The sequence below is a fragment of the Pristiophorus japonicus genome, chromosome 1 (genome assembly GCF_044704955.1).
Source record: "Pristiophorus japonicus isolate sPriJap1 chromosome 1, sPriJap1.hap1, whole genome shotgun sequence".
In the NCBI taxonomy this organism is placed as follows: domain Eukaryota; kingdom Metazoa; phylum Chordata; class Chondrichthyes; family Pristiophoridae; genus Pristiophorus; species Pristiophorus japonicus.
The window spans coordinates 422,244,936-422,259,764 of NC_091977.1; the positions used below are offsets into that span (position 1 = coordinate 422,244,936).

At 42.7% G+C, this 14,829-nt stretch overlaps 1 protein-coding gene across 1 annotated transcript in view; it reads left to right on the plus strand.

Moving 5' to 3' along the window:
- st18 (ST18 C2H2C-type zinc finger transcription factor) overlaps nucleotides 1–14,829 on the plus strand; it is a 262,573-nt gene that overhangs the window by 180,205 nt on the left and 67,539 nt on the right. Inside the window, 3 exon segments of the mRNA XM_070875837.1 lie at nucleotides 85–287; nucleotides 3,407–3,643; nucleotides 9,230–9,345. Coding sequence (XP_070731938.1) covers nucleotides 85–287; nucleotides 3,407–3,643; nucleotides 9,230–9,345 — 556 coding nt within the window.

The following is a 14,829-nucleotide window of genomic DNA, read 5'->3' on the forward strand; positions in this document are numbered from 1 at the left end:
AAGATTAGGAAATAGGCTGAACTATAAATGCAGTAAAGTTATTGCACAAATTTTAATGTACATTTCACCTGCATCTGTTGCCAGCCAAACACTTTTCAAGTCCAGTGACTTCCTCCAGCCGACTGTCTAGTGCCTCTGTACAAAGCCCATGCCATTCCAGTGTCTACAGTTACAGTCATGATACTGAAGCCACTCATATAGCAGCTGCAGCCATCCTCAACCTATCCACACGCTGTAGAGAGATGCCACAGAACCTCTCCACAAAGCCGCAAGATTTGTCAACTAAGGTGAGATAGTATGTACAAAACAATGGGTTGCACTCAAACTATCATTGAAAAGTTTAAAATTAAAAGGTTTCTGAGATAGGAAATGAAAATCTAGATACCACAACCATCATCCTATGCTTCATTCATACAAATGGAACTGATATTATTCAACTTCATTTGAGCTGTTGGATTGCAAATAATTGGCTTTTTATCCAGTGAAACAAGCAAAGCAAGTCCAAGCACTTAGATAAGAAAACAGATGTTAAAGTGACACTGTCTTAATGAAAATGCATTTGTATTTTTTATTTCTTTATAAACCTACGGACTCAGTTTTGGTTCATTGACTATGGATGTGCAGGAAATATAGTCCATATGTGATAAGGTAAATAAACATGAGACATGATGGTTCATGTTTGGTTGGGCTGGGGAGGGGAAGGGCAGCAGACTAGATTGAATAGTGGAAAGGTGGGGATGGATGAAATCTCTGAAACTGAAAATCAGCAGTGGTATAAAAACATTGTCCTCTAATGATGAAGATCAATCTCACCACCCAAGTGTCACATACAGTATGTGCACTAATTGGAGTGTGAGGCTGGGAAAGGTAAATGAATGTCCTTAAAAATGATCACACCAATTTAAGCCATTCCATGACAAAAGTTATGAGGACATAAGCTAAGAAGTCTGATTCGTTTTGTGCCAACAAAAAATGAACCAGCCCCTTTTTCATCTGTACAGAATATGAACTGATAACATTGTGTTACAGGCCTTACCTGACACTTCAGATGCAGATGTAATCCAATGGCTGTAACTAATGATCCATTTTTGCTGGAGCTATTTGTCATTTATTGTTGCTGTTTTGAGGATACATTTAAACAATTGCTTTAACTCAGCCCTGGAAAAAAAAGCTGTGCTTTGCAATATTCTCAGTAAAGATGATGGGATATTTTTGATAGTTTTTATTTAAATGACACATTAATAAGATGTAAAAAAAATAAGAAGCTAATTGTTATAGTGGACTATGAGAGCACGGGATAGAATGTATCAAAGGGGTGATTCCCTGATGTAGTGCTAGGAGAGCAGTCCCCCACCCGGATTGGGTGAGACCTACGGATTTGGGAATGTATAGCACTGATCTCCTGATGCCATGGGAAAATCAGTTTCATGATGAATGTCCCACGCTGCTCTGCAGTGCAACTTATTATTGCTTAGTGTCTATATAAAATAGATTTGAATTTGAACCCGAACTCCACCATTTAACCCGAGGTTGCCATATTTGTTAGACTTGCATTTTGATAGCTGTTTTTGATTTGCCAAAGAGAACATTGTACATTATAGCTGGTGCACTTTTTTCATGCTTCTTGTTGCTGTTTCTCTGCAATTCAGCATTCCTTTTGTGTGCATCTTCAGCAGCACCATTCTTGCTGCCGCAGTTGCCACCCGCAGCTATAAGGACAATGCCCAGCATGGGAATTCCTTTAGACCTACAATGGCTGCTCTGACAGTGAAGGAGGAAGAGGAATTCCTGCAAATGAAGGAAAAGCAGGTGGGATTGAACTTCAGACATCTGGTGCCCAGCTGTAGGTGATGCAGGACTTCCATGACAAGATTTAGGCCAACTACTTGGGCATGTTTGAAGAGATCTGCCTTCACCATCTATGATTGAGCAGGGAGGCAGTAACTGAGTTGTGCCATCTCCTGGAGCATAATCTAAAGGCAACATCCAGTCCCTGAGCCCTCCATGTACCACCACACTGAATTTTGGGAAAGAATAATGAAGAAGTGGGAAAATGCAGCCAAAGGCCCCAGCATTAAATGGGTGCTGTCATATAGGTGTTCAACATGATGCAGGTTTAACAAGTCCATTGTAATTTCCATAATTATGTTTTTGAGAAATTCACTAGAATCGAGTTTCTTTAAATGAGTATCATCATCATCATCATGGGCAGTCCCTTAGAGTCATGCTTCTGTTGAAACAGTACGGAGAGAAATTTGATATGAGTCTATCGCACACAGTAACTTTCAGGTTAAGCAACGCCTCAATTTTAAAATTTTCTTCCTTGTTTTCAAATCCCTCCCTGGCCTTGCCTCTTGCTATCTCTGTAACCTCCTCTAGCCCTTTGAAATATCTGCGCTTCCCCAATTCTGGTCTCTTGCACATCTCCGATTTTAATTACTCCACCATTGGTGGCTGTGCCTTCAGCAGCTGAGGCCTTAAGCTCTGGCATTCCCTCCCTAAACCTCTCAGCCTCTCTACCCCACTTTCCTCCTTTAAGACACTTCTTAAAACCTATCTCTCATCTGCCCTAATAGCTCTTTATGTGGCTTGGTGTCATATTTTATTTGATAACATCCTGTGAGCCCCTTGGGACATTTTACTACATTAACAGTGCTATATAAATACAAGTTGTTGTTGTTGTTAGATATCATCCAGAGAAAAACAAAGTGTAAATCATATGGAACAAGTGTCTGTTCAAATCTTGTTTTGAAAACTAAAAGCAAACGTTATGGCTCTTTTTTTTCTCAATATGTGAAAATATCTTTATAAAACTACTAACATCATAATTCTAAAAATTAAGCAGACTCCATGATTGCTAAATCCCCTTAAACTGACCTGGTGATGTTTACTCTTGCAAAAATGCCCCATTAACTTTCAGCAGCAGAATCTTTCCACATTGCCCATACAGAGTCAATCTGTGAAACACAGTCATTTCTTCCCGAGTTTGCTGTGAAACAATTATTTGTGTTTATATGTTACTGTCAGTGTGGTTTGTAACCGTAGACTCCATTTTTGCTGCATCACATTTGTGCTAAATATAATTTTTTTCATCAAATAACTCTTTCTAACTGCCTACATTACTTATTAGGACTTTCCAGAACCGGCTACAAAAATAATTATTTTTCGAGTTTTATTTAAAGGATTTAAGATTTTCTCCAATCTTTGAGATTTGACAGAGCTGGTCATCAGCTGGAGTTACTGGATTACATTTGCATCTGAAGCAACAGGCAAAAGCTACAACACCACACTGCCAATTGATCTTCTGCAAAATAATCTTCAAAGTAATGCAACCCCTTTAATACAGTACAGTAGATCACATATATATATGACAAATAATGACAGTTGCAGGCATCTTTTAACACAGAACACAGACATAGAAGTGGATGAAAATGGAACGCTTGATTTAAGCATGAACAAGAATAGAAATCGGGACAAAGTCGCCACTGTCAGTTCTGCAGTAACTACACCGGAATCTTCTCCCTCGTACCTAAACAGTATCTTGATAACTCCTCAGTACTACCAAGCGCTGTGTGAACAAGAAGGATGGGATGCACCTGTCAACTACACTAAAGCACAGATACACAAGGAAGAGGAGAAAGAGGTAACTCAGAAGGATTTCTTTTTGATAATTTACGTAGGCCGTATATAAATGTGAGTTGCCGTGCTCGGCCACTTTTGTGTCAATTAAATTTTAACTATTAATAGAACTATCCTTTGCGATGAAAACCTAGGTTGGGAAAGCAAAGGATTTTTGTGGTGATTCTGTGATCTGTTGCTCCCAGTAGAGTGGTGCATGTAAGGCTCCACCTCTGGAAATTACGACTGCCATCATTACGTTCCATATATTAATTTTCCCAGTTGCCCTGTGACTACTACTCTCCACTAGAAGTGCTGGATCGCAGAATAACCATTTTTAAAAATATTATATATTTGCATATCAGATTAAATTGTAGTATGTTGGGCCAGAATTTATTACAAAGATAATTGTAAGACTAACGACTCTCACTATTATTTATGCACAAATCGGACAGCAACTTAAGCTGAACACAGATGCGCAGTTAAATACGAAAATCGTGCTGTCTGAGATGCACCACTCCTCCGTAAACAGCATCTCGCCATCTGGCTGCCTATTCAAATGTACTGTGTGGCGTGAGGTCTCTGTACTTATGTCGTAGATTTGGACTAAACGCACCACAGAAAGTTAGCCTTTGTCCGTTTCAGTCTAACTACCCTTTTTCACAGCATGATAAGTCTTAATTAATGCCGAGCAAACTCTCTGACACTGAAAATTAACTTTTACAAGTGTGGAGTTTTATTTCTTCAGCTTTGAATTGTTGTTGGAGATTTTTTTTTATTTAGATTTTAAGAGATGCGTTTTACTTCTTTCTGTCACTTTTTTCTCTCATAAACCAATCTTTCTTTCGCTTTGCTTATTTTGCTTTCCCTACCTGATTTTACATTGAATTAAATATTCTAACTTACACTCTCTGGTTAAGACTCTGCACTTTTCATTAACGATTCTTCAAACTGATTGGTTAAAGATACACAATTGCTTGCCCTGTTCAGACACATTCCAGATGCCCTGTAGAAGGCGCCATGTCGTTTCGATGTCCTACTTGCAGCAAATTGCTGTGTAAAAGCTCATGGAGATTTATTGAGGCTAGCAACATCAGGTGCAGATTCAAATAGTACTCCTGGCTCCATGTCAGTTTCCCCCACGACTTTCCCATGATTGGGCTTATTAAGCCCGCCCTGTGAGGTTCCCGGCTAATTAAAAGGAAGTGAATCTGATGCTGTAATTTGATGGCACGTCATCAGCCAGTTCCCTTAAAGGGACCATGTGCACATTCATTTTGACAGTTCTGTCAGTGTTCCACAGCATTGAGGTGCTGAAACCATTGACAAGCACTGCACAAATGTGCACAGCTCTCCCATGACTCCTATATGCTTATGGAGGGAGTCACAACATGCAGGGAGGTTCTCTTTCCTTCCAATGGATGGAAGAGACTCCCCAAGGACACCATGCAGCCTGGTTGCATGTTGTACAGAAGGGCACAGGCAGGAATGTCATCAAGAGGGCCTGGCTGCAGTGGCTTTCAATGATCTCAGTCAATCATGAAACCTTACTGCAAAGTCACACTCAACCTCAACCTGCTGTGCCATTCATCGCATCCACATCACTCCGCCTTCCCTGCCCTACTGCTGCACATCCTTACTCACACCAACTTACCTTGCACCTCCACCCATCCCTCTCTCTCTATCTACATTATTACATCCGCATCTCACTAGCCACCCCTCACACTCACCCTTATCCTTGTGCAATCATACCAACTAACAATACACAAAGGTAGGCACTTGAGTCTTTTAGCCAATGTTCATGTCAGGTTTCTTTTAATGTATTGTCAAACATTGAAATCTTTATTTTCAACACTTTGCCTTCTTGGACAGATTTGTGTGCTCCTTTGGAAGTGGCTTAGTGAGTTGTAGTGAATGGTGAAACATAACAGTATCCCCTGAAATGGTGATGAGTATGAAAGGAATGTCTTGGGCATTATAGAAATGCTTTCTGCTGGTGGTGCCAACCCGGCACATCATGTGGCAGCCAGGGTGTACAGCATCAAGTGAAGTAAATCCAGCCATGGTGAGGCCATCCCTGGCTTCCCAGGCAGCAATGTGGTCAGGTGCTGATGCCCTGTGTCCTATCCAGCATCAGGTGATTGCGCAGAAGTGTTGGTGTTGTTGTTGGTGATGCTGGTGTGCCTGATGCTGTTGGTATTGGGGCTTATCGTGGTGGGATTCTAGGGACCAAGATGAGATTTTTCAAGAGTACCAATGCTGATGGAATAGATGGCACTGAAGTTGAGATGACAGAAGCGTACCGCCAATGGTGAGATTGGTTGTTCCAAGAAGGCGACAATGGATAGAGAGTATACTCCAAACACTTCCAATTTTCCTAAAGCTCCAAAGTGTCTTCCAATTCCCGAAGTCTGCAACTTCTAATATTGGAAAATGAACAGCTATGAAATGATAGCTTTATACCAGTTTTGCAGCTGTCACCTTTTCGAAGCAATGGAGAGTCACTCAAAATCTGACGTACTTGCCTGATGTGATCCCCGAGCGATGGGAACCCCATGAAAAAGTTGTTTAAATGTTTAGTAGCTAGTAAAATGCTACTTAAATACCTTTAAACACCCTCTTATGTATTTCAATTGGTTCACCTGCCCTTGGTCTGCAAAGCACAGGTAGATCTGGCACTTGGGAAGTTCAGGGCGGGATACTGACCCACTTTCAGTCTTTTATATTTGACAGTGGAGTGCCGGCAAAATCCAGCCGTAAATGTGCAAGGGCAAGTCTAAAGAACAGCAGGTGCCGTTCAGTCACCTGTTACAGTCAAATCTGGCCTGACTTGTTTCTATGGTAGTTGCAAGGTCAACATTACTATCATATATCAATGTATAGAATTTTATAGCAGAATGACATTCTGGGGGTATTTATTCCTCTGTTTACTGAGCAAGAAAGTAAACATAAGTATAAAGCAGAGTCTAAATTTTATGTAAATGTCTACTTTTTGTTAAAATGAGATAAGGGAGGAAGTTCTTCTCTTATTTTTAATATGTCACAGTGAGATTGCCAAATTGTATCAGGTTTGGATTGGTAATTTGGGTTGGATTGATTTCCACTGATAACTGGACCTGGATTTGTCTTTTAGCTGAGATGTTAAACCAAGTTTCTTCCAGTGTCCTGACCAGCATTTATCCATCAAGTAACACCTAAAACAGATGTTCTGGTCATTTATTTCATTGTTGTTTGTGGGACCTTGCTGTGCGCAAATTGTCTGCTGTGCTTCCTACATTACAACAGTGACTGCACTTCAAAAGCACTTTATTGTCTGTAAAGTGTTTCGGGAAGTCCTGAGGTCATGATAGGCACCATAAAAATCCAAGTCTTGTTCTTTTTAGACCATCAGGATGTGCTCCACATGTATTGGAGAACAAAGCTGTTGCTATTTTATAGGGCGCATTTCCGGGCAGCCGGATCGGGCAAAAGTTAAAACTACTGCCAGTGTCGTAACCAGAGGCATTGCACACCCGGCGCAGCTCTTCCCGACAGTGCTGCTCAACGCTGCCGCAAAACCGGACTAGAGGATCATGTCAGGGCTCAGGATGCCTCCTTTCACATCGCTCCAGGGCGAAACCCAGAGTGCTAAGGACTGGAAAATCCAGCCCAATATGTTAATGCACTTGTCGATTTGTCCATATACTGCTACCCTCACAAGATCATAAGAACATAAGAAATCAGAGCAGAAGTAGGCCATTGGCTCTTCACCCTGCTCCATCATTCAATAAGATCATGGCTGATCTTCTACAACAATTCCACCTTCCCACATTATTCCCATATCCCTTGATTTCCTTAGTATCCAAAAATCTATCGATCTCTGTCTTGAATATATTCAATGACTAAGCATTCACAGCTCTCTGGGGAAGAGATTCACAAACCTTTGAGTAAAGAAATGTCTTCTTATCTCAGTCCTAAATGGCGGACCCCTTATTCTGAGACCGTGACCCCTAGTTCTAGACTCCCTAGCTAGGGGAAACATCGTCTCAGCAGTTACCTGTCAAGCCCCTTAAGAATTTTATACATTTCAATAAGATCACCTCTCATTCTTCTAAACTCTAAGGAAGAAAAGCCTAGTCTACTCAATCTCTCCTCAAAGAACAATTCCCCAATTCCAGGAATCAGTCTAATGAATCTTTGTTGCACCATTCCCTAAAGCAAATATATTCTTCCTTAGGTAAGGAGACCAAACTTGTACACAGTACTCCTGGTGTGGTTTCACCAAGGCCTTAAATAATTGCAGTAAGACATCTTTACTCTTATACTCCAATCATTTTGTAATAAAGGCTAACATACAATTTGCTGTCCTAATTGTTTGCTGTACCTATCCAAGTACTTTTTATATGTGACGAGGGTTTCTGCCTCTACCACCCTTTCAGGCAGTGAGTTCCAGACTCCGACCACCCTCTGGGTGAAAAAGTTTCTCCTCAACTCCCCTCTAATCCTTCTACCAATTCCTTTAAATCTATGGCCTCTGGTTATTGACCTCTCTGCTAGGGGAAATAGGTCCTTACTGTCGACTCTATCTAGGCCCCTCATAATTTTATGCACCTCAATCAAGTCTCCACTCAGCCTCCTCTGTTCCAACGAAAACAACCCCAGCCTCTCCAATCTTTCCTCGTAGCTAAAATTCACCAGTCCTGGCAGCATCTTCACAAATCTCCTCTGTACCCTCTCTCCTCTGTACCCAATCATATCATTCCTGTAATGTGGTGACCAGAACTGCACACAGATTTATACAGTTCAAGTATAACTTCCCTGCTCTTATACTCTATGCCTCGGCTAATAAAGGAAGGTATTCCGTTTGCCTTCTTACCTACCTTGTTTAACTGTCCATCTACAACTGTCCTTCTACCTTCAGGGATCTGTGGACATGCACTCCAAGATCCCTCTGTTCCTCCCCAAATGCATTACCTCACACTTCCCAATTGAATTCCATTCGCCACTGTTCTGCCTACCCGATCGGTCCAGCAATATCTTCCTGCGGTCTATAACTTTCTTCCTCACTATCAACCATTCGGCAAATTTTTGTATCATCTGCAAACTTCTTAATCATGCCCCCTGCATTGAAGTCTAAATCATTGACATATACCACAAAAAGCAAAGGACCTAGTACTGAGCCCTGTGGAACCTCACTGTAAACAGTCTTCCAGTCTCAAATCTTCAAGTCCCATGGGCTTTTACTTTTCTCGCCAGTCTGCTATCAGGGACCTTGTCAAAAGGTTGCTCAAATCCATGTAGACGACATCAAATGTGATCATCAACCTTCCTTATTACCTCCTCAAAAAATTCAATCAATTTAGACAGACATGACCTTTCTTTAACAAATCCATTCTGACTGACCTTGATTAATCCATGCCTTTCTAAATGCCGATTTATATGGTCCCTCAGAATTTTTTCCAATAATTTGCCCACTACCGAGGTTAGACTGACTGGCCTGTAATTACTTGGTCTATCCTGTTCTCCCTTTTTAAACAACGGTTCGCTATTTGCGCCAGAATCGCCGATTGCGTCCAAAGCAAAAACGCTACCCCAATATATTTATTTATTATTTGGTTTATTATGATTACAGAAAGAAGACGTTGGCCCAGAGGAAAGTATGGAAGAGAGGAGATATCCTGGTGAGGTTACTATTCTAAGTCCTCAGTCCAAAATTCCAAGCAAAGACTCAAAGAAGGAGCTAATAATGTAAGTTACAGCACACTATTCATGACTTAGCTCAAGCATACAACAACAACTTGCACTTATCATTTAATTAATATATGAACATTGCAGGTTATAAAACTTAATGGAGGTGATTTAGACTTTGGGCAATAGTGTAAAATGGGTGAAAGCGAGTCAGCAGCCCATTTTACATCTCTCACGATTTTTATTTTCATTGAAGAAAAACGAGCTGCTGATTCACTATCAGCCATTTCACCATATTGCACAAAGTTAAGATCTACCCCCACTGAATGATTAGGAAAAGCAGGAGAACTGGGGAGAAAGTGGAAAGATTTCAAATCTTCTGTCAAAAAAATGATGCTGCACATGTGTAACTTCCACTTGTTTCTATTCTAAACTGCCATTTAAGTGCCTTCTTGCTGAGGAGGAAAGTAATACCTTGTGTCCTCATTAATATTATAATGAAATGTAAATGGAGTGAAAATTGCTTGACTGCACTTTTTGCATCATTCTATGCACCATTGAATTTTGTTTCAATGTTCCATACATTAAAGATGTTGCAATATGCCAACTCGAGTATTTATATTTTAATGGGAAAAATACAATACTGCAGACCAAGAATTTTTTTGTCAATATGTACTGTGTTAGAGGCATATTCTAACACTATGCCAGATAGTTTGCAATCACCATTCAACCCTATCTTATCTACATTCATCAACTTCCAATGGATTGCATTCTATTGATGCTCACAATTTCTACTTCTCCCATTGTGCCATAGTTGAAATGCATAAATCTCCTCCATGCCCTTTGATGGAGCAGTGAAAATCTAGTTTCTTTCAGTTCTTCAAGGTAGTTTATTCATGCCTTTCACAAGTTTAACTGACAGGTATCACCTCTTAGCTTTAATGATTTTGCTCTTCATCTATTAATTCTTCACTCATGACCTCAATGGAACTCCACATCTCAATTGCTAAAGCTGTCTCCAACAAGATCAGTTACCTATGTGTCAAACAGTTCCTTTCCCTTCAACATCTATTAACTCTCAATAAAGCCCAGTTCTTTCTCTGTGCCCCAGATTTGGATTAGCAAAGTTTTTGAGGGATTGAAACAATGGACAAATAACATGCATGGAATTATGCTCACAAAACAAATAGGCAAAAAATGTTTGTAAAAGCTAACTTAACTCTGCAGCACTGCCATATCCATAAATCATGCTGTGCCGTGAAATTATGGGTATTGCTGTGGGTACATAAGGTTGAATTGAAGGGAAACTCTGGGCTCTAAGCAACATGTATTTAATATACAGAAAATATGACTTGTATTCAGATCTGAGTGCTAATTTATGTTCATCATTTCATCGGCAGAGGAGAAATAAGTTTGAAGGCTGACAATTTAGTGCAGTGCTGAGGGAGTGTGCACTGTCATCTTTCAGATGAGATATTAAACTGAGGACTTATCTGCTCTCTCAGTTGGACATTTAGGTGGAATTTTCTCGTTGTCGAGTGTGCGGGTTTAGGGGCGGGTGGGCAGTAAAATTCACCAAAATTGCCAGCACTTCGGCAAACTGCCATCAGTCATCAGCCCGCCAACTTTCGCATTTAACTCGGGCATGTTTCCCAACATACCACAGATCTGCTTGGGAGAGGTGGGCAACCTCACTCAAATAATTAACTGTTTGTTGAGAGACTCTTAAGAGGGTTTTTAACACCAGCTTTAGGCTTTAACTTCAGGAACATGGGTATCACACACCTCGGGAACCTTGCCTGTGAAGGGGAGGTGGAAGCTCAGTGGCCTTTGTGCGAGTCCATTAATTGAGCACTGGGAAAACCACATAAATATTCTGACATTAAACCTGATTACTTGGCTAATGGAAAGGCTCTTGCTCACTCCATTTTGTGCAGAGATTTAGCTGTCAGCAATTTTTAGATCATTTCTGCAACCTCGGAAACCACTCTCACCACATTGCTAGTCACGATCACAACATTGAAGGATTGGCCCTCTGATCTGCACTTTACCTGACATCTATTACATCAGTACAGGTGCTGCTTATACTCTCTCACATTGTCCTCAGAATCAGACCAAGATAAGCCCCAGTATTAACAACACCAGCCACACCAGCAGCAGCCATGACCAGCAGCAGCCACACCAGCAGCAGCCATGACCAGCAGCAGCAGCCATGACCAGCAGCAGCAGCCATGAACAGCAGTAGCCTTCTCCTCAATGACCTGATGCTCCACAGGAGAGAGGGGGTCAGCACAGGGCTGAACCACTCCAAGTGACAAAGCTACTTCTAAGGTAGCAGGCAAAAAATGGACAAGACCAGAAAGTGGTGCAAAGAAATACATGTATCTGTGTCATAAAAATAATTGAAACTTAACACATTTGTTCATGCACCCATGTGAATACCCTTGTGCATCTTGTGTCTTTTTTCTTTTCCGAGTGCTTCTACAAGGTGCAATCACTGTCGCTTCAGCAGAGGTGGAGGCACCTCTTCCCAGCTGTGACACTTTTGGTGGACGTCCTCTGGGTTTTGGAGCCTAAGAGAGCCCTGCCAAAGTCGGCTCCTCCTGCAACTGTGCAGGGGCAGACTCGGCCATTGGGATCCGAGGCAGCATGTGGGGCCCTAACTGAGGGGGAGGCAATGGGGGAGAAGTGGGAGCACTTTGAGAAGAGCATCCGCTTCCATGTCCCCTCTCACCATCATCCCTCTCATGGACCACCCGTACTTCCCTGCTAACAAGGAACTGGAAAGTACCTTGCTGCACAGCAGCGGGGCAATGTCTCAGTTTATATCCCTCCTAGAAATTAGGCCATCTGTTGTCCACAGCAACCATGTGCTCATATGACTGAGCATTTTCTGTTACATTTAGGTGGCCATCCTTTCCATGGAAGAACACAACGTCATGGTGGTGCCCATGTTCGAAAAGGACTCCTCCATTCTTTGCACATTTGCAGACTGTTATATATGTACACTTGTATTTACTCTGTACAGCCACCAGAGGGCTCATCCCCTGGAGTCCCAAGGGATCCCATAATCTCTTGGGAGCACAGGTATTTAAGGAGGCTTTACAGGTTGGAGAGGCACTCTGGAGACCGACAATAAAAGACTAAGGTCACACTTTACTTTGAGCTCACAGTGTTCAGTCTGACTCTTTCTCCATACACAACATCTGGCGACGAGATACATATAGCGAACCCAAAGATGCAGAGAACAGTGAGCATCCTGGAGAAATTCTCGAAGGGAGATGATGGGGAAACTTTTGTGAAGCGACTCGACCAATACTTCACGGCCAACGAGCTAGATGGGGAAGAGAGCGCTGCCAAACGAAGAGCGATCTTCCTCGCCGTCTGTGGGGCACCAACGTATGGCCTCATGAAGAATCTGCTCACTCCAGCGAAGCCCACAGAGAAATCATATGACGATTTGTGCACACTGGTCCGAGAGCATTTGAACCCGAAGGAAAGCGTTCTGCTGGTGAGGTACCGGTTCTACATCTACAAAAGATCTGAAGGCCAGGAAGTGGCAAGTTATGTCGCCGAGCTAAGATGCCTTGCAGGACATTGCGAATTAGAAGGACATTTGGAGCACATGCTCAGAGACTTTTTCATACTTGGCATTGGCCACGAAACCATACTTTGCAAACTTTTGACTGTAGAGACCACAACCTTGAATAAGGCCATAGCAATAGCTCAGGCATTTATTGCCACCAGTGACAATACGAAGCAAATCTCTCAGCACACAAGTGCTGCTACAAGTACTGTGAACAAAGTGATGTTGTTTTTGAATCGTAACATACAGGGCAGGTCACACATACCTTCAGCTACATGTCAGCAGATGTCTCAGAGTCCACCATCAAGGGTGATGAATGCAAGGCCATTAATACCTTGTTGGTGCTGTGGGGGTGTTCATCGTTTCCATTCATGCCGATTCAAAGGGTACGTTTGCAAGGGCTGTGGAACAATGGGACACCTCCAACGAGTGTGCAGGCAAGCTGCAAAGCCTGTTAAACCTGCAAACCACCGTGTTGCAGAGGAGGATAGATCCACGGAGGATCACGATGAACCAGAGCCTCAGATCAAGGAGGCAGACCTACATGGGGTGCACACATTCACCATGATTGTCCCCCGATAATGCTGAATGTTGAACTAAATGGATTCCCGGTGTCAATGGAGCTGGACATGGGCACGAGCAAGTCCATCATGGGCAAAAAGGCTTTCGAAAGGTTGTGGTGCAACAAGGCCTCAAGGCCGTCTTAACTCCAGTTCGCACGAAATTAAGAACTTACACGAAAAAAATGATTCCTGTAATCGGCAGTGCTACCGTAAAAGTATGCTACAATGGAGCAGTGCACAAGCTACCACTGTGGGTGGTACCAGGCGATGGTCCCACGCTGCTTGGCAGGAGCTGGCTGGGAAAGATGCGCTGGAACTGAGATGACGTCCGAGCGCTATCGCCCGCTGACGACACTTCGTGTGCCCAGGTCTTAAACAAATTTCCTTCGCTGTTCGAACCAGGCATTGGGAAATTCCAATGAGAAAAAGTGCAGATCCACCTAATTCCGGGGGCGCGACCCATCCATCACAAGGCAAGAGCAGTACTGTACATGATGAGAGAAAGAGTAGAGATCGAACTAGACCGGTTGCAAAGAGAGGGCATCATTTCCCCAATCGAGTTCAACGAGTGACCCAGTCCTGTCATCCCAGTCCTCAAGGGAGACGGCACCATCAGAATCTGTGGCGATTACAAAGTAACTATCAATCATTTCTCCCTGCAGGACCAATACCCACTAGCAAAGGCTAACGACCTCTTTGCAATGCTGGCGGGAAGAAAGACGTTCACAAAGCTGGATCTGAGTTTGGCCTACATGACGCAGGAACTGGAGGAATCATTGAAGGCCCTCACCTGCATCAACACGCACAAAGGCCTTTTTGTTTCTAACAGATGCCCATTTGGAATCTGATCAGCGGCGGCGATATTCCAGAGAAACATGGAAAGCTTACTGAAGTCGGTCCCACACACTGTGGTCTTCCAGGATGACATCTTGGTCACAGGTCGGAACACAGTCGATCATCTGCAGAACTTGGAGGAGATTCTTAGTCGACTCAACCGTGTGGAGCTCGAGTTAAAACGCTCAAAGTTTTCCTGGCACCTGAAGTGGAGTTCCTGGGAAGGAGGATTGTGGTGGACGGCATCAGGCCCACCAACACGAAGACGGAGGCAATCGAGAACGCACCAAGGCCACAGAACGTGACGGAGCTGCGGTCGTTTCTGGGACTCCTGAACTACTTTGATAACTTCTTACCGGGTCTCAGCACACTGTTAGAACCACTGCATGTCTTACTACGAAAAGGAGACGAATGGGTTTGGGGCAAAAGCCAAGAAAATGCCTTTGTAAAAGCGAGAAAATTGTTATTTCAAACAAATTGCTTATGTTGTATGATCCATGTAAGCGTTTGGTACTAACATGTGATGCGTCGTCATATGGCATCGGGTGTGTATTGCAACAA